The sequence below is a fragment of the Scardinius erythrophthalmus genome, assembly GCF_964197995.2.
Source record: "Scardinius erythrophthalmus genome assembly, chromosome: 4".
Taxonomy (NCBI): Eukaryota; Metazoa; Chordata; class Actinopteri; order Cypriniformes; family Leuciscidae; genus Scardinius; species Scardinius erythrophthalmus.
This window is the reverse complement of record NC_138224.1, coordinates 10,961,235-10,989,173: the sequence shown is the minus strand read 5'-3', so window position 1 is coordinate 10,989,173 and position 27,939 is coordinate 10,961,235. Positions and strand designations below refer to the sequence as shown.

At 37.4% G+C, this 27,939-nt stretch overlaps 2 protein-coding genes across 2 annotated transcripts in view; both read right to left on the bottom strand.

Annotated features, from left to right (window-relative positions):
• Window positions 1-7,592: 7,592 nt before the first annotated feature.
• On the bottom strand, window positions 7,593-25,322 carry cntn1b (contactin 1b; the record flags this gene model as incomplete). The annotated part of the gene is made up of 25 exons (XM_081362631.1): window positions 7,593-8,218; window positions 8,469-8,625; window positions 9,083-9,198; window positions 9,302-9,491; window positions 9,564-9,676; window positions 10,100-10,331; window positions 10,421-10,491; window positions 10,655-10,804; window positions 11,061-11,228; window positions 11,961-12,084; window positions 12,164-12,336; window positions 12,684-12,811; window positions 12,927-13,077; window positions 13,223-13,340; window positions 13,455-13,579; window positions 14,307-14,488; window positions 14,769-14,868; window positions 14,987-15,193; window positions 15,656-15,751; window positions 15,863-16,044; window positions 16,187-16,313; window positions 16,410-16,451; window positions 16,914-16,999; window positions 18,361-18,552; window positions 25,237-25,322. The coding sequence occupies 25 exons, from the start codon at window positions 25,320-25,322 to the stop codon at window positions 8,136-8,138; spliced, it is 3,399 nt and encodes a 1,132-aa protein (XP_081218757.1). The 3' UTR covers window positions 7,593-8,135.
• The window catches only part of nrcama (neuronal cell adhesion molecule a), a 50,178-nt gene continuing 46,949 nt past the window's right edge, over window positions 24,711-27,939 (bottom strand). The window contains exon 26 of the mRNA XM_081363310.1: window positions 24,711-27,429. Within this exon, the coding sequence (XP_081219436.1) occupies window positions 27,195-27,429 (235 nt within the window). The 3' untranslated portion in view covers window positions 24,711-27,194. The remainder of the gene's footprint in view (window positions 27,430-27,939) is intronic.

The window sequence follows — 27,939 nt, the reverse complement described above, 5'->3', positions numbered from 1 at the left end:
CACAGCTCTACCCAAAGGGAGTTTATGTTTGTTGTAAATAATGGTGTATTTTTTCTTTGCACAATGCTGTGAACAAATTAGAATTGCAAAGAGCATATGCAGTAAAAATGTGAAACATACATATATTCAGTGTCTTGTACTCAGTTACCTCATAAATACAGTAATGTGTAACTTTACTGTATTTTTCAAATGGCTGTGCAAATAGTATTTAGTGCTGTATTGAGCATTTTCAGGTAGTGTCACCAAGATCTGACTTTTATCATTGGAAAACATTTACAGAGTAAACTGTCATAATGAAAACACGACTAAGCCATTTGACTATCTTGTTCATAAACGATGGTGTCAGGACTTTTTATTTTGATGACACTGACACTTTCATTGACATAAATACTTGCTTTTGAGGAATGGGCTATCCATTTTGAGCAAGTGACACGCTTTTGCAGGTTATCAACTAGGTTTTGCAGTTTGTACTATTTGTTTTGAGAACTGCATTAACTGTTGTGCAAATGTAAATAGTGTTATGAGAAATGCACCAAAGCGACTGAGAAAAACTGTAAGTGCGAAGGTAACCATAGCAACAGCAGACTCCGGCACTTTTGTTAGGATCATTATCAGATAGTTCATCAACAAAACATAAATACTGTCATTGCTTATTGTATTATTTATAGATTTATAGATTTACATTTCACTCATTGGTAGTGTTTTGTTTAGAAAAGTTGTGTCCACAATTATACACTATGCACTTATACTATACACTAGGTATATTTGGGATTTTTTTGCATGACTACTCACACTTTTAATACTACAAAATGGCATAGAATAGTGCAGAAGCATGTAAAATTGGGATACACCTAAAATCTTTAGGTTTGGTTCATATGTGCTAACTAATTTGTGTCTTGAAAACTTTCCTTTCAAGAAGTAGCCTAATTCTATAATCTGTTAGAATGTTAAATGTTAGAAATCTTATTAGCACTTAAAATGGAGGAAACTCGCAACACAAATACACTCGCTATACAAATAGCATTTCACATGTGAGCAGCAGACTCAACTGACTCCAGTACCATTCGATATAGCATGTTGCTAAGCTAACAACACAATACTTAAGCATACACACTGCTTACAAAAACTCCTTCGATGAAAACATTTCAATGAGCACATTTTAAAATGCATTTTGGGACTACATCTGTGTAGGACACGTGCAAATCTGCCTTAGCATGTTGCTAGGCAAACAAAGCAATGTTTTAATGAGCATAAACATAGGTTACAGCTCATATTAAATGAAATACTATTTCACTCCAAATTTCAATGGAATATAAGTGGATTTATAAATATTTAAGTATTCAATGGATTTAAATCTCCCATATCCTCCATCATGGATGAAAATTTTCAACAATCTCATTCACAATGCATTCTGGGATCTCCTAATCAGCAAAGAACACATGCACCAAAATGAAGAAATTTACATGGCAGCATAAATAACAGTATATATTCCTTCATTTTCATAAAACCTCAGTGACAGAAGAGCCTGTGATGCCTAAAATGCTAATTTACCTTCGATCTGAAAAGGTCTGGTTGATTAGGAACAAAGTTCTAATTGCAAAAACTGCTAATCGTAAGGCTTTAATCATCTAATCTACCACATAACCTAATTTAAGCGACTCCAGACGGGGCGAGCAACTGGCGTAAAAGCTCTTAACCATTAGTAACAGAATGGACAAACAATACTGTTTTAATTGAATTTACATGCTTCAGAGTCACATCACATTCTCCTAATCGAACCCCAGCCAGTCTTCGCCTTAAGAGCGTCTGCTTGTAAGAGACAGACAGCAAAGTCGAGACTAGAGCTAATTATACATCCCTGTATGAGGAATTCCTGCAGAATCAGGCGGGGGAGCATCTTCCCAGATGATTAATTAGGCACTAGTGTGTGTGTGTGTGTGTGTGTGTGTGTGTGTGTGCGTGTGTGGATGAAATGGAAACTGATAAGATTCAAATCAAAGTCTGGATCTCAATGACTGTAAAAGCAGATATGGTCATACATATACTGCCTTTAGGTGTCTTGTCTTCAAACAAAGCATACCACAGAGATGACACACCCAGTATCGTTATAAGGGGCTGATGGGATTGCAGAACAGTGAAGGTGGTTCTCGCCACAGCGCCGCTTATTATTAGTGCAGTCCACTATGTGGGTACATTTTAATGTCTTCTCCACAGCAGATGAGGTTCAATAAAGGCTACATGGCCATTAAAAATGCATTAATCTCAATTAGGTGATGAGTTTGGTGATTTCCCAAAGAATATCCATTATCCACTCAATTCACAACAATGGATACTTACACACATGTCTCACAGGTGTTCTGCGTGTGTGTTTTGGTGGGACAAGGTCTTCTCACATTAACTGATACACGTGTGAAAGCAATTCATAGCTAAACAAAGACTAAATAAATACAGTGATGGTTTAAGTTGTAATGTAACTGAACAAGCATTAGAGCTTTTATTTGTCCTTGTTACACATGTTATACTGTATGTACTTACTATAGTAATGCAAGTAATATGCATAATTACATTCAATACACCATAAACCAAACCCTAACTCTATAGTAAGTAGGCTACATGTTGTTAATTATTACTCAGTACTTAAATATAAAATTGCACAGTAACAAAGACACCTTACAATAAAGTGTAACCCAGTTTTTCTTCCATATTGTGACATACATTCTTTGTTGTTGATTGGATGGAGGCAGGATGGCTGAATTTGAGTTGGCCGTAAATTGTAAGAAATCGACAGGGTTTAAGCCGACTAAGTCCTGGTTTCACAGACAGGGCTTATATTAGTACAATTAGGACATTTAAGTAGCTTTTATAAACATTACTAAGAGAAAATCACAGCTTGAAACAAAACAAAACATTGTCATATTTTAAGATATGCCAGTGCAAGTTTCTTTCAGTTAAAACAGCTCAAACATGCATTTTAGTCTGGGTCTATAGCTTAAGCCTTGTCTGTGAAAGCGGGGGTAAATGTTTGAAAAAGTCTGGCATACGACATCGAAGTCTGTCTTTCACCGGAAGATCAAGTTGATTAAAAAAAAGGTAAGAAGTAGGCTAAAACATGCATGGATGAATCAATCAATCACAATAAGATCAATTAGTTGCATAATAGAAAACAGAGTGAATTTTATGCCAACTTTACAACAATTCTAGGTTAACTTATTTCCATGCCCATGGAAGTTAAACTCATTTGACCGCATCTGTTACAGAAAATAATTTTGACTTAATTTTTTTTTATCCACATTATTATTCAACAATGTGAATACACCTCTTATATAGCCATGATTTTCATTTCTGAACTTTGACATTTACGTTATGACCATAGAATGAATGACCCCTGAAGAACCTCATGACTATTCCAAAGTCTTTTAAAATATCAGATAATTTGACCTGACATGGAAGGTTAGTTCAGGTTATAAAATGTCATATGCGACAACCACCCTGAATGATTTTGTTTTACTATTTGAGGGAGGAGTTCATGGAAACCAACAGCATTAACTGTAGCTTAACTTGTTATAAACCCATATAACTCCAAAGCACTACATAATGCATGACTATCACTGTAACACACACTTCAGCTCATCTGGTGCTCAGTGATGAACACGAGTGACATCTCCACCGTCGATCTGTCTCCCTCACAAGCTGCTCTCAGATTGTCAGACCTGTCATTTTGCTTCCTGTCACTGTAGGCGAGTGATGACAATTCCTGTGCCTTGAGTTTACAGTACACCCCCCTCTCGCCTCTCTTTCTCTGTGATGGAGGGGCTTTTAATAAGGTAAAATACTGTTGTAGAGAAGACTGCAGGAATTATCTGACAGGAAACGCTCACTTCGAACACACAGTTTTGACATTTTAGACAAATTCAAGCTCAGTAATTCCAACAGGGTGAGAGAAAGAAGTTGAGCTTGAAAAAAATGATTCCATCCAAACCTCTCCAAGGAATAGCTCACCCTAAAGGTTTTTTGTCTTCATGAAAGCACGAATTAAGGGAAAAATGCCTACATAATTTCTATTTATACCTTAATACATTTATTGTGCCAAGCTGCTCATACAAATACATATCTGAGCCTTCTGGAATCAAAAATTGACCACAGAATACAAAACAGACAGATTCACTTTAAAGCTCCTAAGTCTATTCCCTGTCTTCACAGTCTGTATCCATCCTCAAAACTAATTCAAGGGTTGGATTTTTGAGAACATCATTCTGTTCCCAGCATGACATGAACAGACCTGCACTGTGTTAGACCGGCCTCAGAGATGCATCTGAACACACACATACACACACGGCATCAGACAGACTGAGAGTGTGAGAGTGTTGGTGAGAGGTTACTAGATAAGAGGACAGTGACTCTCAACAATGACATACTGCACTCTTTCATTGTCTCTCTCTCTTTGTCTCGCATATTCACCCTTTCCACTGAAATGCTTATGTTGATGCTCATATTAAGCCCAGAACACTAAAAAAAGATGGTTTAGCCCAGTATAATAATTAAACTTACTATAATTATGTTCAAATGTTTAAAGTATATATTACTATATATACTGTATGTGTGTATAAATTCCTAATAATAATCATTTTTCCAGATGAATCAACCAAATGCTTCAGACAATACTGGTTGACATTTTGAGGGTAGAAGGTTTAAGAGACCGTTGCAGAACCAGTTTTTCCAGTCTCACAACCACCTTTCTTCATGGAAAAGGGACTGAGACAAATTGGGTTTCCACAGCGCTATGTTTGTGGGAAAATGGGAAAACACAAACATGAATTGAGGCTATCTTTGTCCATAACTATCACTAGCAAGTCAAAATGAAATAAATTAAAACCAAATGCCATTTTGATGTGCCTTAACAGAGTATTAACTCAATCAAGTACAGCCGGTTATCTGTGCTTGGCTGTTGATGCTTTAGGCTGGATATAATCAGTGGTTCAGAACTCATTTCAGAATTCTGGGTAATCCCTAATTACGCTGGGAGATGATGGTGTTGATTGCCATCCGCCTTGCCAAGCTTCGTGCAGGAGTGGAAAATTGTGATTTGGTAGGAACAGCCAATGGAGGTAAAGGGTCTCGCAGCAGGTGAATACGGGCAAAGTGCTGACAAGCCAGAGAAAAGATTTGAAAAGCAATATCAGACTGAGCACACAAAAAAAAAACTCAATATTTTCTCTAAAGGAGGTGAGCTTCAATTGTGGGCCGTAAAACGCAATCGATCACCCCTGTAGAGTCACGAGTTAAATGAATTTATACAACACATTTGGTTCATCTGCCTGTTCGTTGCATTAGGGGTGAAAAATGCTGTTAGAAGATCCTAAAAAAGATGTCACGAACAAGCGGATCAGCATGGGATATGTTGAAGTCGAGGCACAGAGGAACACGTAGCGCTTCTTTACTGTGCAAACAATCCAATAAAAATGTCGGCACAACCAGCAATTACGTACATATATGACACCCCCTGCCAAACCAATAAAACTACAGGGGGTTTGACAAGCGCCGTAACGCTTTGGTGTGTATTATGAATGACAATCCGCATCAAACCGGCCCAGGAGGGTTGTATAAGTCATATATGTCCTCACCGAGACCCCGCTGAACCCTGAGATTCAGCGGCCCACTTCTCGAAAAATGCTTGCCGCTGCACCGCAGGCCCTGCCACACACATACAGTGATTTATGATCGTCTGTCAGAGCTAATATGGCCTATTTTACATGCTCCCAACCAAGCAAAAGGAGAGCCAGACTCATCCACCAGTGCCCCCATTCTGCCTTTCTGCCACAATGACGTCCCTAAATAACAGACATTGCGATGGCTGATGAAACATTGAATGTATGGAGCACAGATTCACACTTGATCTGCATAAAATGCATCTGTAGGCGGACACAGAACTATCTGGAAGAGAAAAGGCAGACATGCTTTAAATCTCAACTCTTGAGTCTTGGTTTGTGACATCTTTATAACTCCTCTTTATTGACGAGGCATGAAGTGTGTTGCTAAAAATTCTAATTAGGTGTTTTTGTATAAAGGTAAGTTACAGTTTGTTCGGTGCAAGAAACTCAATCAAAAGTCTCAATGTAATCTCTATGCTGTCTTGAAGAAACAACTGAGATATGAACGAGATACATATGCACCCAGCCAACACAATCAATTCACATCCACACAACTTACATAACTTGCATTCTATGGTAATGCACAAACACTATACCTTACACATAGCCATTAAAAAAGGACTTTCACAACCCAAACAACAAAACCTCTGAATGATAAGACAGGATTAAACTAAACACACATTTCCATCATTACACCAAGTCAAGATGGCCACGTGTGGTGTTGGAGGAGTTGTGTAAATCTGTGCTCTGTATGTCACTGCCAGTGCTGCTTCATTATGAGGCCTAATGATGAAGTTTAATTAGTGGTTTATGAAGCAAGATTTGTATGGACTATGAAGTGTTTACAGGCCTACACACACATGCTCATATGCACACAAAAACTAATCTATCTCTGTAATGCAGATTAACTATTCTATACAAACTATTACAATCATCTCCACAAATATAGGCAAAATATGGCCCATTTTGAAGTACATTTCATATTTACACAATTAGACGGGCTAGTAAGCATGTTTTATCATTCTAGACATTATAATACAATTTAATTGCATACATAATTTGAATAAAATACCTACAGTAAAACATGGGAAAGGATTCATTGTTCTGGCTCTATTGGTCTACTGGTTATGTTATGCTGACATCTACTGGATGAATCCGAGCATCAAGACAGTGAGCCTTTTGTTAAATGGCGGTACATTACTATAAAATGAAAACATTGCAACGTTTCAACATACAGGTGTAAATAAAACCTTTTTCCCAAAAAGAATGTCAGATGAACAGAAAAAAACCTCACTCATTTCGATTCCAATGTTGAGTTGCTTTTATGGACTTAAAAGATGTGATTGTTTGTCGAGTTTCAGTACATTTATATAGGACGAGAAGGTAAATATCGCACGTGATCAGGCGTCCTCGCAGATGTAGCCTACCACTAATGGCCAGTAGAGGACGTTTATTAAATTAATTTAGACTGCTTATGGATTTATAAATAAATTGAAGCCTGTTGATAACATTACCTTAAGAGACTAAATACGTTATAGTACAAAATAAATTACACGCATTCATTCCCAAACGTGAATAATTAAGAACTATCTTGCTAACAAGTTAGCAAGTTAAATAAGGACTAAATAGTACCACAAGGATGTGTGTTTATGTGCTTGAAGAATCAGACTCTTCAGTTCAGTTAGGCTAGTCCTTAAATAGTCCTTTAATTTGCAATTAAACAAAGTGAAATTGGTTTGGTGTTTTAATGAACGAATAAACTTGAGACATTTGAAGTGTTTAAAACTAAATACCTTTCTTGCTAATTGTTCCATAGATAGGCCTAATTTATCAGACATGTATATAGTTCTCACAACAAAAAATTTGTCTCTGATTTAAAAAACATGCCACTAAGAGTAACTATGGTGTTTAGGCAAAAAAATATATCAGCATATCAGCATTATTCAAACATTCTTTGTTTTCAGATAGAAACTTTAATGGTATGATTTTAACAGGGTTATGAAATATGGTAGTTTCAATCACATTTATGAGATGAAAACTTGATAGGAAGACAAAAGAAAAGCAATCTGTTTAATGTTTTCAATGTTTACTGATATACAGATGAAAATTGCAGTGTATTAGCAAAATAGTAGCTACTAAGAATGTCACTTTAAAATCAAACAGTGACAAATGCAGTGCATCTGCTGACATTGAAACAAATGACCAACAAAACATGTTCTGTAATAAATGTCTTATGAATAACTGATGGATAGTCATAAAAAAAATGACCATATCATGATACTATATATTAATTTTACAACATCATTTCATTAGTTGATTGTGGGCATTTTGTAAGGCAAATCAAGAGGGTAAATACAAACAATTGTTTATATTTTACACTCCCAAACAAACTTTATCTTCACCATGAAAAACATCCCTGTAAGGAAATGCACTCAGACTACATTAGGATTGATTTTCAGAAGCTGATTTTGTTGTCTTGTTGTTTGACTACAGGCCTAAATTCATCCAGCCCAGAGCCAGCAGCAAGACAGAGGCAACACTGAGAGATTCAGCACCCAGAGCTGCTTTACCTGAACACAATACAAAACAATAATAAGTAAGACAAGTATAACGGTTAGATCCGTGGAACAGTGTCAGTCTGAAAATACTGAAAAGGATAAGACTACATGAGAGGGATTTCCGATCTTGAAGTGAAATATACTTTAAATTATGTTGAACTTTTTGCCATCATCAACATTGGGGTAGGAAAATGATGAATGAGGTGGATAATTATTATTATTTTTTTATCATCCTTATTGATTTGTGAAAGGAAGTATTCACCTTGTACTCTGATCTGTGATATGGGTCCATCACCTCCCTCACAGCGGGCTCGGACCTCAATGACATAATCGCCGGTCTCTGGCATGGGAAAGTCGATGTAGTGCCTGCCGGTGGTGTAAAGCTTCCCATAACGCTCTCCTTCCTTTCGGAACAAAATCTAAAAGGAATATACAAATGGGTTACAATATTTCTAAAGTATCAATACACACAACAAAATCAGTGAAAATAAAATAAAATAAAAAAATATAAAGGATAAACTAAAATAATGGCATTAAAATAAGGTTCTGGTAATAAAAAAAAAATATATATATATATTTTAAAAAAAAAAATTATCATTTAAATGATTAATTATCATTGAAATAAGAGTATTAAAATAAGGTTCTAGTAAAAAAAAAAAAAGTATATAGGATGAAATAAAATAAAATACATTAAAATAAAGGCATTAAAATAAGGTTCCAGGAATAAAATAGAACAAAATAAAAAATAGTATAAAGGATGAATTGAAATAAAGGTATTAAAATAAGGTTCTAGTCATAAAATAAAACAAACATAAAGATTAACAATACATTAATGAATGTGTCAACAGAATACTAGGTAAAATATAACCGACTCACCTTGTAACCCTCCACATAGGACTCATTCCAGTAGTTATAGATGTGATCCCAATACAGATAGAGCCATTTGCGTGTAAAGCTGACATATTTGTATACTCTCAAATTACGACTTGGAGCTGGAAAGACAATACACATATTATCAGTACATTTAAGCTCTCGTTTCAAATGTAAGGCTTGTATAAACCCATGGGCAAGTGATGTGAAGTGCAAATCTCTTACGGGGTCTCCTGGTGAACATTTCACAGTGCTCGCTGGGCGGTCCGAGCCCGGCTCCGTTGAACGCTCGTACCTCTATAAGGTAATGAGAGTCAGGCCGCATGTTCTCCAGGCGCGTTTGGTTAATCATTCTATGCACAATGACTCTCGAGGCAGCAGCCTCATTATCATCGTACTTTCTCCAGTAACGAATCTAGACACCAAATGAAGAGACATGAGGATCAAAACTTCATGATTATTTTCTATTATTCCACTTAGGACTCACCTGGTATCCGTCAACCCACTTTGGCGGTGCCTGGTAGACTGGTAACCACCAGACCAAAGCCTCTGTAGAGGTGACCTGGCGGGCGTAGACGTCTAATGGAGCTTCAGTCGGTGCTGAGAGAGATATTACATGTGTTAAAAGTGCTTGTTTAATGTTTTGAGTGGTGTATAAAGACCTTACAAAATGAACCGTTATGTTTTTATTACCTTAGAATGAGCCATTTCTATCTACATTAAACCATGAATCCCCTTATACATTAAGTCGCCATTTTGCGCCGCCATGTTTCTACAGTAGCCCTAAACGGACAAACTTCTCTACAGAGCGAGTTGCTTGACTGGCTACTCTCTGCTGTCTCAGGCGACGACATGTTTGTCCTGTTTTGGGCACCGTAGCTTATTCGAAAGGGTGGGGCGAGCCCAACACCTCAGTTGCGAATCGCTAGATGCCGCTAAAATCTACACACTGCACCTTTAAAGCAAGGATACTTCAACTACTTTATGAGTAAATAAGAGGCGGATACTATCAAACCTTCTCACCTAGGCGTGGCGAGAAGACCACTGCTATAAGACTTGGGGGTCCTTCTCCTTTACTGTTGAAGGTGCTCACTTTGACCTGTATCTCTGTGTCTGGGGTCATGCTCTCTTTGTAGACGTAGCGTCTCGTCTCAGGATCCTCCATGATCGACCATTTCCACTCTTTATCCTCATGCGGCTTGAACGCCACAGCGTAGCCAAACTTTTTACCGAAGAAGAACTGAGGTTTCACAGGCTGCAATGGAATCAAGGACATGAGGGACACATCAGAAATTTTGCCACTGAACATATATAGCATAAATACTGCAACATATGAACACGTACAGTCCAGGTCACGATTAGCTCTCCGGTTATTCCCACTTGACCAATGACGTCAGAAGGAGCCACTGTAGGTACTGAGATAAGAGAAAGCCTGGGTGAGTCTATGTGCCTCACAGAACTGATTTTATATTTATGTTATATTAAATTTGATTATTTTATTAAGTATTTTTAAAATAAATTATTGCAGATAAATTTTTATTAAATATTGAAAGCTGTACTCTTTCTAAATAAACTCACTGGCATCCCATGTCTTGATTTTAATGGACGGACGGCTGTTTTCCCCAGATCCAAATTCATTGATGGCATAAACACGGAATTCATATTGCATCCAGGGGTATAGGTCAACAATGGTTGCTGACTCTGCAGATCCATTCAAAAACACAGGAGCTGGGAAAACAACATTTGTTCACTCTTTAGAACATGATCACAAGAGCAAAACACCCTAAGATCACATTAAGAATACATAACGGTCTTTACAAGATCTTCTCAAATGTGACAGAAAAAGTCAAATCGAATGAACTATATTCTAAAACAGAATGCAAATACTTACAAAAACTTCCATTCTGTATTGTTTTACTGTTTTCTAAGAAAATTAGCCCAAAATGTTTAAGATATGCGTTTTGTCTCCCTTTAGTGGACTCACAAGTGGATGCAGTTTTCCAGTCCTCTGGATCCAGGGCGTAAAAGTCTCGTGTTTGTACAACATGCTGGATGAGGGGACTGCCGTGGTCTGATCCCAGACACCATCGCAGTTTTACTGACGTGACTCCAATCTCTTCCACACGGATGCCACCCGGAGGACCAGGCAAACCTGAAGCGAAAACGGTTGATATTCACGACAATGTCATGATGGTCTATTAGTGTTAGTTGTTAAACAGATAAACATCACCTCATTGTTTTTAAAGAGGCCGTATTTTATTCTTTTACAAAGTCTTGATTTTGTTTTTGGGGACTACTAGAATAGGTTTTCATGCTTGAATGTTTTTTCACATATTTTACATTATTGCAGCTCACTTCATGTTCTGCCAGTAATGCTCTGTTCACTTCCTATCTCTACGAAGCTCCTCCTTCTGAAAAGTGAAATGTGCTCTGATTGGTCCGCTGGATCAGTGTGTTGTGATTGGTCAAATGCTTCAAGGGCGTTTCAGAAATGTCACGCCCTTACCATATTAACACTGGATTTGGGGTTTAAAAAAACAACATCTCTTGGACATGGCGACAACACACTCAACCAGGCCTCACCCCTTTTATTGTGCAAACCTTGAGCGGGAATTATTTAAATGAGGAGTATTGTGACACGTACATTCCCGGAAGAAACCTCAAGACTACAAATCAGGGAGTTCAGAAACAGTGCACACATAATATAGAGAATAACTCTCTTTGTAATAGACTTTGTCCTTTTCATGCTCAAACAGCAACATCACACACTAAAGAAAGTTGAACATGTAGAAAAGAATAATTGGTCCTCTTTAACATTTATCTTCAAGTTTTTAATCATATGCACATATCATAAGCTAGGACACACACAGTTGAAATCACCAACCTTTGACAAAAACGTCAGCTTCCGCGGTGGCGTTGTCCACTATAGTCTGAGCTGTGCAGGTATAGTGTCCTGCATGCCTCACCTGAATATTCTTGATCAGCAGGTCTCCACTGTTCTCATGACCCTGCAAAAACACACACACACACAATGAATGTCCTCCTGTATGTCCCATCAACAGAACTGGGATTCTTGCCTCTACTCACCATGAGCTGCTCATAGTGTTCAAAGTCTGTGTAGAAGTTGATGACGTAGGAATCGACAGTCCAGATGAAGGTGATGTCCAAGCTGGGGTCATATGATGCAGAGCACTGGAGAACTCTACTGTCACCAACAACTGCCTCAGTGTCTGATGGAGCCTCAGTAATCTTGGTGGCCTCTGAGAAAATGAAATAGACGCAAATGCATAGACCTCATATTAACTGAGAGGCTACATGGAATATCGATAAAAGTGAAAAACATATGAAAGGAATATTTACAAAAGTGACCAGTCACAAAATCCTTTGAAAAATACTAATATATTTACATACATTTTAATCTAAAATCTTTATGCTGATAAAAGAGTAAATAAAATGCATCAACTATCTAAATGCACCATTCAGCCCATTATAATTATATTTATAAGATAATCTAAATTAATTTCAGCAAATTATGATAAAATTCTAACGTTAATTAATTAATTATGGTAAAAAAATAAAATAAAAAAATAAAATAAAAATGTCTGACCGGTGATAGTGAGAGTCCCTGTGCTGTTGGATTTGCCGCGGTCATTCTCAGCGTAACAGGTGTACGAGCCCTCATCACTTTTTGTTGCATTCAGAATCTCCAGACTTCCATCATCCCAAATTAACATCCTGAAAAATAAGGATGAAAAGAGATAAAAGGTAACTGTGGCTAAGCTTCTATCATCACCACAACACTATGATTTACCAGTAAGTAAATGCATGTATTTAACATGGACTGACTAACCTTGAAGAGTTGGTCAGTAACTCTGAGCCTCGTTTCCAGATGAACTTGGGTTTTGGAGCAGCACGGGGGTTGCACTCTATGACCACACGTCCATTTTCAGCCCCTAGCAGAACCTTCTTCACTGGATTATAAATGAATGTTGGTGCACAGGCTGTGAAGAGACCATTGGAGACACTCAAACTTTAAAAATAGTTATGTGCCTTTTTTAAATACACCTTCAGAAAAGTGCAGCTCTTTCTATTTTTCTATGTAAACTACTACTTCAGAAGCAAGTAAAGAAGTATTTAAAAGCTTACAGACGACCCGAAGCTCTGCGCTGGCATAGATGGTCCCCCATTCATTCTCAGCAATGCACTGATACATGCCTGAATCCTCAAACGTGAGGCTGGAGAACTTCAGCTCCCCTTTGCCGTACTGGAGACCAGAAAAAATGTAGCAGAACACACAGGATTACCTGACATAAAACATACTGAACAACTCGAAAGTTCTCATATGGGTTTTCCACAGCAAATAAAACAGGGTATTAACCGAATAGCCATCCTTCAGCCAGCGTATCCATGGTTGGGGCTTCCCCACGGCAACACATCTGAGAGTGAGCTCACTACCAACATCTTTCTCTGTGTCATTGATGTGCTCAGCCCACTCTGGAGCACCTAAGGAAACAATATAATATAATATAATTAGTTCTGTCAAATCGATTAAAAATCGATTAATCACAATTAATCGCATCTAACATATATAACATATATAATATGTGTGTATGTACATATATATATATATATATATATATATATATATATATATATATATATATATACACACACATGCATACGCACACACACACGCACTTTATATTATAATACAATCTAAAATAATATAATATTAGTTCTGTCAAATCGGTTAATCACGATTAATATATGTAATATGTGCGTATATATATATAAATTATATATATATATATATATATATATACTGTATATATATACACACACACACACATACACATATATATACTGTATATATATATATGTGCGTTTACAAACCTTTGTTAGATGCGATTAATCACGATTAATCGTTTTGACAGCACTTTACAATATAATATAATATTATTAGTTTTGTCAAATCAATTAATTGCATCTAACATATATATATAATGTGTGTGTGTATATATATATATATATATATATATATATATATATATATATATATATATATATATATACACACACACACACAAACACACGCATATATATACACACTTTGGTTAGATGCAATTAATATAATGAAATGCTTTCTGTAGTTGTATAAAAGACATGTTTATCCACCAAATACATAAAACAGAACAAAACCAGAGTCTGTTGAATTTTGAGTTTGTGTTACCCTCCACATAGAGCCACTGTCGATACCAGTCCATTCCCTTAACGTTGAGCGTCTCACACTCGTAGCTGCCCTCGTCCTCGTACTGAACATTAAGCAGGTGCAGTAAAGCTCCATTCATGCTGACCTCATAGTTGGGTGGGAGATCAGCGTCTAACTTCCTCCAGCGGATATGTGGGAGAGGACTGAAAGGTATAAAGATTAAGTTTATATGGTTAGAAGCAACCCTAAAACGAGTGAAGAACAAATCTAATGCTATTGTGCGAGTAACAATGCTTCATTAACACAAAAAAAAACTATGGTATTACAATGTTTTTAGGACATGTGCCATGATTATATAATGATATTCTATGAAATACTGTTAATACTATGGTGTATTCCTACAGAACCATTGTAATGTAATATGAAAGTACCATGGTATCACCGTTCAGACTATATGAACAGCTTCCGCATTTGTTGACTCACTTTCCAAGGGCAAAGCACTCCAGAGTGATGTTCTGTGCCACTAAAGCATAAGTCTTGGGAAATTTCACACGGATATCAGCCGGATATCGCTTCACCTCCTCTGTGTAAAGGGCAGAGATGAAAAGCTAGGTCATAATTGACCTTTAGAAACAACAGTGCTCTCAGTAAGGCAGTTATGAGTAAAATCTTGGTATTGTTGGTAATGAGAAAGCACTCACTCTCTATTTGTGGAATCAGAGGAATCGGCGTGCTGAAAACACTCTTGCCGATGGTGGGACTTGAAACAAAACAAGAATAATTCCCGACGTCTGATGCCTCGACTTTAGCGATGTACAGATTCCCGGTGGTCTGAGACACGAAACGCCTCTGGTCTGGGAGGATGAAGTTGGGGAAGTCGTTATAGATCCAGCGGAACATCACCTCACCTGGGAGACAAACAAAACAATTGAGAGAAATGAGATTTGAGTTGCTGGAAGGCAAGTGTACATTAATCATCTTTTTTAGCACATATTTTTTACAATGTATGATTGTTAGGCAACTATGGAAGCTTGTTTCCTCCATGGAGTAAAAATAAAGTCCAGAACTGTGGTATAAAAAGTCGCAATTACCTTTTTTTTTATTCCATAATGGAAAAAAAAGCTTTCATAAGTAAAAGTTATTCTAAAAACCAAATATTTTAGTTAGATTTACTCACTTTTTTCAATAAATGAATATAAAATTATTTACATTTCATTTTAAATGTAGTTCTTAATTGTATTTAAAATTGTGTGCAACATAAATTCCATTAAATGTTAGCAATGTTGTTTTTTTTTTTTTGTGTATCATGGTGGTTGTATAAATCTACTAGGGAACTACTAGGAAGGGATCTGTATGCGATCAGGTCTTACTTGGATATCGAGAGGGAGGCGAACACAGCAGGACGGCCCCCTGTCCCTCTTTAACATTCACCGGCTCTCTCTCATCTGTAGGGAACTGGTTCAGGTCTGCGGCCCGAAAAATAAAAATAAATGAACTGAGGAGAGGATCTGACAAAAGAGACATCTGGTAACAGTTCACAGCCTTTACAAACATAACAAGTCCTGTCCGTCACACACATCCAAATTTGACGGAGGCCTCTTTGCTGATGACGGTGCCGTAGACGTTCTTGGCCACACACACGTATTTCCCAGCATGCTTGCTCTTTTCTGGGTTGGTGATGAGCAGGTTTCCTCCCACCAGGCTGAAGTGCTCATCAGGCTGTTCCATTAGTTTAATTTCCCAGTTGTTTAACCACCATCTGTGAAACACAGGCTTTCATTAATGAGCTTTTTCTCAAAGATTCTTCTTGCAAGTGATAAACACCTCTCCGCAATAGGGATTCTCCCATACAGACAGAGGTCATGACAAACAAAGCTCGGGATCAGGAAAGAAAACATTACTTGATGATGGCCGGTGGGTTGGCCCGCACTCTGCAGTTCATGGAGATTTTGCTCTCTGGTGAATCCTCTGCGTACACAGTGTCTAGAGGCTCCTCTTCAAATATAGGGCCAAAGCCTGTGGCCTCCTCTGATGGACACGACATGAGCCAGCATTATACTCAATCTACAAAAGCCTAACCTAAACCTAACTAACAACAATTGTAAGTGAAAGGTAAAGACTTACTGTCAAAAATTCTGGGTTCAAATATCCTGGGTTTAATTGCAGCTGGAGTGGGAAGAGAACAAATCAAAATGATTTTAATTCGACTTCATTTACTTGGACAGCAAGGGAGACTAGATATCATTTTTACAGGTAATTCATTTTGTACAAATTCAGGTGAATCACACAAACATACACACATAATTTATCATTTGACAGTTTATTAAGCGGTTTTCTGCATGGGGATTATTGACTGCATCGACTGCATTTTGCATAGAGTACATAAAAAATAACTTTTACATAAAGTTCATTCTCATGACTACGGACTAATCCTAACCGAAACTCTATAAGAAAACATTTTTTTTTTGATTTTCAGAGATAAGAACACAATCCAATACCAATCTTGTTTAATGTCATTTTCTACTTTTGAAGACATTCCTATAAATACATTTGGATAAATTATTGGGATAATTCCGTTGCTAAAATTTAGCCAAGTAAGCACACACAAACACACACTCAGTTCCTCACCGGCCATTAAGAAGAAGTAAGAGAGAACACACAGAAACATGGCTGGGGTCACCATCTTGTCGATCTGACAGTTATAAAAACCAGGCCTGATAAAGAGAAAGAGAAAAAGAGAGAGTGTGTGAGGAGGGTGAAGTGCTATGTAGATGTCTTGCTCTGATTTAGCAGGCTATAGTTTTGTCCAAAATGGAAATATAAGCAATTTATCACAGCAAGAGTGAATCAGCAAACTGCCTCATTTATTTCACATGCACATAAGCGCATATAAACACATGAAGCAAAAGTAAGTCTAAGTCTTAGTATACACACATATTGTAATGCAGTTCTAAGAATGACTATGCAATCTCCTTGAAAACGCATGCAAGCATCTCTTAATCTGATGTTGCTGCACTTTTACACTTGCACAAGGTTAGAAAGGACATTTGTTTGTCTGCCTTGTAAGACGTGTCCATTCATTATGGATCTCAAGAACCGGCAACTCTTATGCAGTTTCATCCTTCAGCATGTACTTGTCTGTCTGTATTCTTGGCCATCCAGCTCTCAAAAGACTGTCCTTGTAGCAAGTTATGCACATGCTGTCTACTTCTATCCATGGTATTTTCACCAATCTCTTCTAATCTCATTGCATCCTCTGATCTGCTGTCTGCTCTTGTCCTGCACACTGGGATTTAGGTCACTGCATGTCTGTAAGCTCATTCTAAGGGAGTGGCAGTAAAAAATCTAGCAGCTGTCTGATTCCAAAACATCTTTCAACACAATTAAATACTTTACATTTTAATTTAACAGAGCAATACAAATCATGCTTGATGTCACTAGCCCTTCCCTCACTATTTTTTGCAAAACTATTATGCAGTGAATTATGAATGATTGATAATGCCAACGTATTATTAAATGTATATTCAAGTCCTAATAAATCTAATAACTGCGTCATGGATGATAACTGATGATAACTATTTAGCGCCGCCCTCCGACATAACACTGTCATTACAATCTATCTTTATTGTTACCAGGAAACCGAGGACTAACTTCTGTCCCGTTTAAACTTTACACAAGTAAATATCATGTAATTAACTCGCATCACAGCTTGTTTCAGCAGAACAATTAGAAAATGTATCAGTATTTTAACTTTAATTTAATTTTACAATAATTTGTATGAATCCACACCTTTTATTTATTAATTTTGTTTGTTTCCATTTGTAATTTAATTGTAATATTTAGGCTATTCTTATTTTATGATGGATTTTGTTTATTTATTTAATGTATTTTTAATGTTAAACGGATGACATCAACCGGACTCATCCACCCTGTTCTTCTGCATTGCGGTATTCCAAAACTGCGCGGAACACCTCCATCCAGACTTTAGCATGCAGAATAACTCCTGAAGGTCACAGACAGATCATATTTTCACCAGAAATCCATATACATATCATTATATTAGCAGCAAACTTACCGGAAGAATGTGTTAAATCCTTCGTCAAACCCACAGAGCTGGATCAGAACCACCGCATCGTCCCGCAGTCCAGCGGGGAGACAGACAGACACATGGCCCGCGCGCGCCAGCCTGCTATTGGATGAGAGCGGATACTGCGCATGCCAGGACTGATGCTCTCGGAGTCCATGTGCTGCTGCAGTGGGTCTCAAACTGATGGTCAAGGTGATTTTAAGGCATTTGCGAATGATTCAGACTGTATATGGATTCAGAATGTGTATGGACTAAGATATTTGGTGATTTATTGTAATGAGAGGCTTATCCACACACATCTGTTCAAATCCACTGGATTAAATTCTTACACACAGGGGGAGGGAGAGAAATAGATTTTTGTTGTTTATATGGAGTAACATCAATGCAGGGAGGAACGTTATGCCACTATATATAAATATATACACATATATATACACACATATATATATATATATATACAAACACACACACACACACACACACACACACACACACACACACACACACACACACACACACACACACACACACACACACACACACACACATATATATATATATATGTGTGTGTGTATGCACAGACACACACACACACACACACACACACACACACACACACACACACACACACACACATATATATGTGTGTGTGTATGCACAGACACACACAGACACACAGACACACACAGACAGACACACAGACAGACAGACAGACACACACACACACACACACACACACACACACACACACATATATATGTGTGTGTGTATGCACAGACACACACAGACACACACAGACACACAGACACACACAGACAGACACAGACAGACACACAGACACACACACACACACACACACACACACACACACACACACACACACACACACACACACACACACACACACACACACACACACACACACACACACACACACACACACACACACACACACACACACACACACACACACAGTATTTATATAAATTCAAATCCAAGAGAATCAATCAAATCGGATAAAAAGGCCAAAAGGCTTGAGGCTATTTTACTCTCCAGGGCAGACACATAAAATCTGAATGTGTACTGTAACATTTAGGGGTAAGTTGCTACTGTTTGCTTAAGTTGTCCTGCTTACTAATGTACCTAATTATATATTGTACCTAACAGGATTTTCTGCTACATTGCTAACATGACATTTTTTCTCAGTCAATAAGAGAATTGAACTTGCCCCACTTTATAGGTAACTGCGTCAGGTGGTAAGTTGGGTCATTGGAGGTTAATTTTCATTTTAAATAAAAATATGAACACAAATTAGCTTATACAAAAATGCATTATCCACATTTTGATGCAGAATATTAACAGTAAAAAGAAAAATAATACATACAGTACAGGTCAAAAGTTTGGAAACATTACTATTTTTAATGTTTTTGAAAGAAGTTTCTTCTGCTCATCAAGCCTGCATTTATTTGATCCAAAAAAAAAAAAATATATATTATTGTGATATATTATTACAATTTAAAATAATTGGTTTTCAATTTATTATACTTTAAATTATCATTTATTTCTGTGATGCAAAGCTGAATTTTCAGGATCATTACTCCAGTCTATCACATGATCCTTTAGAAATCATTCTAATATGATTCATTATCAAAGTTGGAAACAGTTCTGCTGCTTAATATTTCTGTGATACTTTTTTAGGATACTTTTGATGAATAAAAATTAGGGCTGTCAAAAGATTAATCGCGATTAATCGCATCCAAAATAAAAGTTTGTGTTTACATAATATATGTGTGTGTACTGTGTATAATTATTTTGTATATATAAATACACACACATGCATGTATATATTTAAGAAATATTTGCATACTGTATATATTTATATATAATCTATATTATATATAAATATAATGTTTTTATATATAAATTACACATTTTTCTTAAATATATACAAGCATGTGTGTGTATTTATATATACAAATTTAATTATACACAGTACACACACATATATTATGTAAACACAAACTTTTATTTTGGATGCGATTAATCGTGATTAATCTTTTGACAGCCCTAATAAAATAAAAATAAATAAATAAATAAATAAATAAAAGAAAAAAGAAGCAAATGTTTTAAAAATAGAAATCCTTTGTAACAACAATATACACCACTGCTCAGTAATTTTTTTCTTTTTTTTAAAATAAATCAATACTTTTATTCAGCAAGGATGTGTTAAATTGATAAAAAGTGATAGTAAAGAAGATTTATATTTAGGGCCCAAGCCCTGAAAGGGCGAAGGCCCTATTGTTTTCGTAAGGATTATTTTTTTTTTTTTCTTCATTATTTTTTTTTTTGCCTTTTTGCCACTTTTGGGGCCCTTAACATGCTCAAAAACTCTTGAAATTTTGCACACACGTCAGAACCTGCGGCCATCAGGGCCGGGCTGAAGCTGGTACCGGGGCGTGGCAGGGGGGCTCGACAGCGCCCCCTGGAATGGGGTCCGAAAACTTGGTCCATAAATCAAACACGCTTGCATGTAATAATATGAAACTCAGTACACATATAGATCTCATCGGGCCGAACAACTTTCGTGCTCTAAGTTTTACAAAAGCCCAACAGGAAGTTGGTTATTATACGTTGTTTGGAAAACGCATACAATGGAATGTGAAATACTCCTCCTAGGGATTTCATCCGATCGCCACCAAACTCGGTGAGAATAAAGTCAAGACATTGTGGATCAATTCTTGCGAACAGATTTTTGATATCTCGAACGGTTTGGCCGTGGCGAGGAAACGAATTTATGGCGAATAATGGGACACAGGAAGTGTGTTATAACTTCTGCATACATTGACTGATCTTGATGAAACTTCAGCAGTGTATTCGTTGTAAGAGGCCGATCACATGGATGTGACTATTGTGAGTCAAAGTTATAGCGCCACCAACTGGCAGCAGGAAGTGTGTCACTTTCAAAATGCTTTGAAGTCACCCTCTTACTTTTACCCGATTTGCTTCAAATTTTATGTGTATAATGTAAACACACGGCAGATGTAGACCTGTGAAAGGATTATTGATATCTTAGATACTGTTGCCGTGGCAACGCATCAAATTTTAATATTCTTTTCGGATGCGTTTGAGACTCTTAGCATGCTTGAAATTGGATGAAACTCGACAGACACATAACACTTATTAGCCAGTAGACATGTGAAAAGATTCAGAAACGGGCGTGGCAGGGGGGCTCAACAGCGCCCTCTTGAACAGGGTCTGAAAACTTGGTCCATATATCAAACACGCTTGCATGAATTAATATGAAACTCGGTACACATATAGATTTCATCGGGCCGAACAACTTTCCCTCTGTCAAGTTTCACACCAGCCCAACAGGAAGTCGGCTATTATGGGTTGTTTGGAAAACGCTTGCTGTGGAATGTGATGTACTCCTCCTAGAGAATTCATTCAATCACCTCCAAACTCAGTCAGCATGAAGTCAAGACATTGAGAATGCTAAATTGCGGACGGATTTTTGATATCTCGAACGGTTTGGCCATGGCGAGGAAACAAATTTATGGCGAGAAAAGAGAGGAGACGAAGTGTTATAACTTCTGCATACATTAACTGATCTTGATGAAACTTTAGCAGTATGTTCGTGGTAAGAGGCCGATCAGATGGATGTAACTATTGTGAGTCAAAGTTATAGCGCCACCAACTGGCAGCAGGAAGTGTGTCACTTTCAACATGCGTTTGACAAAAGTGGGTGGGTTAGTTTTACCAACAGTTACAAAAATCAGTATATATATTGGTCTCACCGAGCCGGACAACTTTCTAATTTACAGTTATTAGCTCCGAGCAAAAGGAAGTCAGATATTTTGGTTTGAATGTGGATTTTTTGGATATTTCAGACTCTGAGTTTTTGAGCTACTCTTCCTAACGGTTTTATTTTATTCACACCAAACTTTTTCAAAATGATAAAGATACATTAAAGATGCTAAATTGTGAACGGATATTAAACATCTCAAACGGTTTTGCTATAGTGAGGGACTAAAGTAAAGTAACACTTAAAGCCTCATCTTCTAAAAATGTAATTAAACACCATTTATTTCTATATAAAAGTATAAAAATGTCACAACTAAACCCATTTTATTCTTTTTTTTTTTCAATTTAATAAATATTTATAAGTTTAAAAATAGTAATTGTACTATTTAGTCCCATAAAAGTCAAGTCATACATAGGGCTATACTGCCCTCTTGTGTTCAAAATCAGGTAGGCCTATTGTATCTACATAAAAATATACTAGGTATGTGACGGTGAGAATATTTTACCACCGGTTAATCGACGTGTGACACCGCTGGAGGCTTTTGAATCGCCAACTTAAAAACGAAAGTAAAATATGTTCGTCCACACTGACATTGATAGTGGTTGAGCGAGCGTTTCAAATGAATTCCTATGGAAGTAGGAATTAACTGAAAAACGTTCACTCTGTTCTGCTCGTTCCTCGCCGTGGATGCGCACCGTTATGAATGCCCGTGCAGCCATGAGCATTTTAGTTTAATTTTAAAATTAGCGCCTTTCGGGGGTTGATTGCTTGAAATTATTTTACAAAAGCACAATGTTGTGTTTTATTGCAACTGTACACAAATATAAGTTAACACTTTGCAGTTTGAATGTCGTCCTGTATAATGACGGAGTATGTTTTTATGTGTCCACTGTTCAATCGCGCCCACACCACACACACACACCCACCCACACACACACGGTTTACTATCTTTGTGGGGACTCTCCATAGATTTAATGATTTTTATACTGTACAAACTGTATATTTTATCTCCTTACACTAACCCTACCCCTAAACCTACCCATCACTGAAAACTTTCTGCATTTTTACATTTCCAAAAAAAACTCATTCTGTATGATTTATAAGCTTGTTTACCCATGGGGACCTCTATTTAGGTCCCCACTGTGACACGAGTCCCCATGAGTCTGTGTGCATTCAGGTTGAAGTCCCCACCGGGATAGAAAAACATGAACACACATACACACACACACACACACACACACACACACACACACACACACACACACACACACACACACACACACACACACACACACACACACACACACACACAAACACACATTCCAGCATTGCAATCTTGACATCGCAGCCTGTTCATTATAGCCTTAATAAAATATAATAATAAAATAGTTAACCTAACATATAAAAATTACACTGCTCTAAATAGTCAGTAGTACAATTCGTACATTCACAGTAAGCACCGCTCCACTGTGATGTTTCAAGCACATTTTTGCGCGTGTGAAGAGGATGATTTTTTCTGTCGATATTGGAACACGAGTGAAGAACAAAGCCTATAATAAAGAATAGTTTAGCATCCAAATACATCGCAAATGCTGAAACATTTTGATTCTAATGAGAGGGTTACGTAAGCCCAACAGTGCTTACTTTCGTTTTAATTTTTACATTAAATTTAAAAGATTTGTTGTGGGATATTTTGAGTGTATCATAAAATCAGAATAAGCTAATAAGGTTTCTGTCTTATATATATATATATATATATATATATATATATATATATAAAATATATATATAAATATAGCTGCGAGCAGCGATGAAGGGCCAAAGCCGGTGGCACCGCCACCCCGGTGCCTTTATGTAACTAAAGGCACCAGGGTGGCGGTGCCACCGGCTTGGGCCCGTAATCGCTGCTCGCAGCTATATTATAATATTTTTTTCATTTTGAATAAATGCAGTTCTTTTTAACCTTTTATTCATCAAATATATTAGTCAGCAGAACTGTTTCCAACACTCTGATTTCTAAAGGATCATGTGATAGACTGAATGTCACATGTGACACTGAAGACTGGAGTAATGATGCTGAAAATTCAGCTTTGCATCACAGGAATAAATAATTTTTTAAAGTATATTCAAATAGAAAACTATTATTTTAAGTTGTAATAATATTTCACAGTATTACTGTTTTTTTTCTGTATTTTGGATCAAATAAATGCAGTCTTGATGAGCAGAAGAAACTTCTTTCAAAAACATTAAAAATAGTAATGTTTCCAAACTTTTGACCTGTACTGTATATATATTAATAACATATAATGAATACATTAATAATAAAACAGCCATGAGAAAGTTTAATATTATTTAAATCAAAAGAAACAAAATGTTTTTTAAAAAAAGTAAAGAATGACTTTAAAAATCACTTCGGCATGCAAAAAACTATTTTTTATTTTTTTTTCTTATTTGTGAAGTCACTGTGAATAAATGTTCTTTGATTAAGATAATTATTGTGTACAAGGAAAAAAAATCAAAAACAGACAGATGGTAGTGAAATCCGGAAACCAACATTTATTTTAATTCTTTTATATACAAAATATTTTTTTGTTTGTTTTGCGATTATATTATAGAGTAAACCATTTCACAGCCTTTCATGCTTTAATTTCATGTAGCTTTAACATTAACCAGAATATTATTTCACACACTACGTTTCATCCGTCTTTGCCCCCTCCGACAAAAACGCATCAAAAGATTCTGCACCCACAGCAGTGCGATCCGGCCTCCTTCTTTGGGGATGCGTCCATTTCTTCTCTTATTTTTCCTACAGAAAAATGTCATAAGCTAGCTGGCCAAATAGAAAAGAAAACAACAGTGCCATTAAAAGAATAAGAGCTGATACGTGTGTGTGAATTCAGGTGGAACACTGTGCGGTTTACTGCAGTGCTACCTTACAGTACGTATACTCGATCATCGGTTGATCCCTGTTCTTCTCACTCGTGGGGTTCAGGAAATGGGGGTGTTGTCACTTTTCAACTGGGTTCCTTTCTTCACCCAAAGTGACTTACAGTACATACATTGCTGGGACAGTCCCTCTAGAGCATCCCGGGATTTTGCGTGATGGGCGTGATAGGATATCAGATAGGATAGCTTTCCCCTGCATCCTTTCATGTGTCTAAAATCATTTTGGCTGGATATTTACAAAGCAAATGTCATATCTATACATTAAAAAGCAGACAATTCCAAACTAAAAAACTTGATGCAAGTTATGACAAGCTAAATCATGAAAATCTAGGGCCTTGCCAAAAAACAGAGGCTCACCCCATATATACAGTGAACACACATTCACAGCCATCACACACACACTCAAACGCACACATGTACATATGCATGCCTGCATAAACCGCACATACTCCAGCCATATTTGACGGCAGCACCACTGCCGACCGTGTGTTCAGTGAAGCCCTGATTTCACTACACCCGACAGCTTGTAATACTCCATAACATGCAATAACATGGTTTAAAAAACAGTTACATGTGAGAATGTGTATATTTCTGCCTACTGGTGTCGCATATGTTGAGATTTTTCCAAGGACAGGCTACTGTAAATACCACAGTCGGATGTTTCCATCGCCTCTATGAGTTGCCATCGATGTGTCAGATCTGACCAATCAACAGCAGTTCACTCATTACAGAAAAGTGGCAGTATTTTTAGCTGTCAATAAGGGGGAATGAGATGCCCCTCACCCCAATTTGAGGTGATTTCTGTGGCAGCTGAGTATGTGACATCATTTCCTGAAGTCTAGCCCTGGACTTCGGTATCCCTTGCAGTACTGATATAAAAGCGATGAGAGGGACTCGTTTTTTGATTATAGAATAATGTTTTCTACCAAGGCACTAAGGAACCGTGCTGAGGGGCCTTCGTTGCATCCCATACTGTAAAACCACACCAAGGATTTCTGGCGCCCAACGCGGGGCTACGGGTGGCTACATGGCTGACTGGGGGGCTTTCATTCACAAAACCCGTCCTGGGTGAAGTTAAAGTCGGTCGCTGACTTTTCTTCAGGGATAAAACATCGAAAGAGGTTCGCCGTGACTAAATATAAGGGTGCAAAATGAACCACAAAAGAACTGAAAAAGGACAAAACCACGTCTGTGTGTCAAAAACATGCTACCTCATCCCTGATAACCAGTTTTTAAATTCTGTGATTTTTTCGTTTATTCGAAACTTCTCTCTCCCAAAAAGACGCCTAAGAACAGCTTTTACACGTATTACATACTTCACAACAATGCCCACAAAGACATTGATGCCTGAAATGTGCATTATACCGATTTTAACACTGACGACAGAACGCAACAGGCATTAGCTGTGAAGCAAAAGTGGCATCAATACAGTCAGACGAGGTTCACTGTCTCCACAAAGCTGGCTAAAGGTGCGGTCACATTAGCGAAATTTGGGCGAAATTTCACATGCAAAAAGGTCCATTGAATATTGTTAATATGTGGCATGTGGCGAAATCTTTCTCCCTCACGCAAAATTCCCAGTGAAATGACTGGTTTTCACCTGTGAAAATTCAGTGAACAACAGTAAATGTGACCACACCTTAATGCTAATTCGCAGAAGGCATGATGTCAATAACTGATTCCATGCGTGTCCAGGGTACAAGATGGTGTGATACAATGCCATCTGACAGTAAATAGGGCCATGTTAATAAAATAGTTTCTTATATATGTCAATTTATATATTCCTATACACATATATTAATATATATGTATGCTTGCAATAAGATAATATGCTTATTACGTCTTAAAGTCATGTGATGTTCACTCTGACCAATCGCGGTGAAGCTAGGACTGGCCCTCTGCTTGCATTTTGCATAATTTCTCAGTGTCTTACATCAGGGGAGTTTGTTTTATTTCTTTTTCTGTGTGATGTCAGGGGGTCACAGTGCAATAGAGAATGTTCTCCATAAGATGGTGTGACAAGGGGGAGGGGCGTTGGATGGGTCAAAGGTCATGAGGCGTATCCAGGTAGTCACACAAAGGAGTTCATGGCGTTGACCGGGGAAGGAGCCTCCGAACTCTCGTTGCCCTCCGCCGTGTCTTTTTCCTTCTTCCCGCTGTACTGTCCGATGAACGAGCCGTCCTCGTTGAACTGGCCGTCTCCTCCCTCGCCGTAATCTACCAGGCTGTCGTCGCTGTCGTCCTTCTTGACCGTGCCGTTGGATGGGGTGCGGCTGCCCTTCAGGGGCTTGTGATCCTCCGTATCACTGATGCAAAGAGCAGAGACAAGGGGGAGGGGAGGATATTACAAACAGCACAATTTAAAACTAGATATTGGAGATTGTCCATTTCCAACATGCTGTTTAGTGCAGGTATTTTCACGACAGTCCATAAATGCGTCTCTCCTACATCCGGGAGGTAGTAGATGGTAATAACTGGGCAAAACGTGCATTTGAAAGGGTAAGTTAGGGCACATTCATCATAATGCATAAACCACTTCTCTCAAAACAGAAAAAAAAAATGAAACAGAAAATGACCACTGAGGATTTCTAAACAAATGCAGCAAAATAATAATATAAATGAAGTAAAATCACAATAAGCAATCAAAAAATACAAATAACTATGCACTTTTTTTTTTCACACTAAAGGTTGGATTTGGCTTGTCCATGAGATTTACAGCTATTCGTTTAATGATCTACTGTAACTAAGAGATGAATAATGGTGGAATTTATGCATGCAAGATTTGCAAAGCCCCTCTTACCTTTCTAAAGACCTGA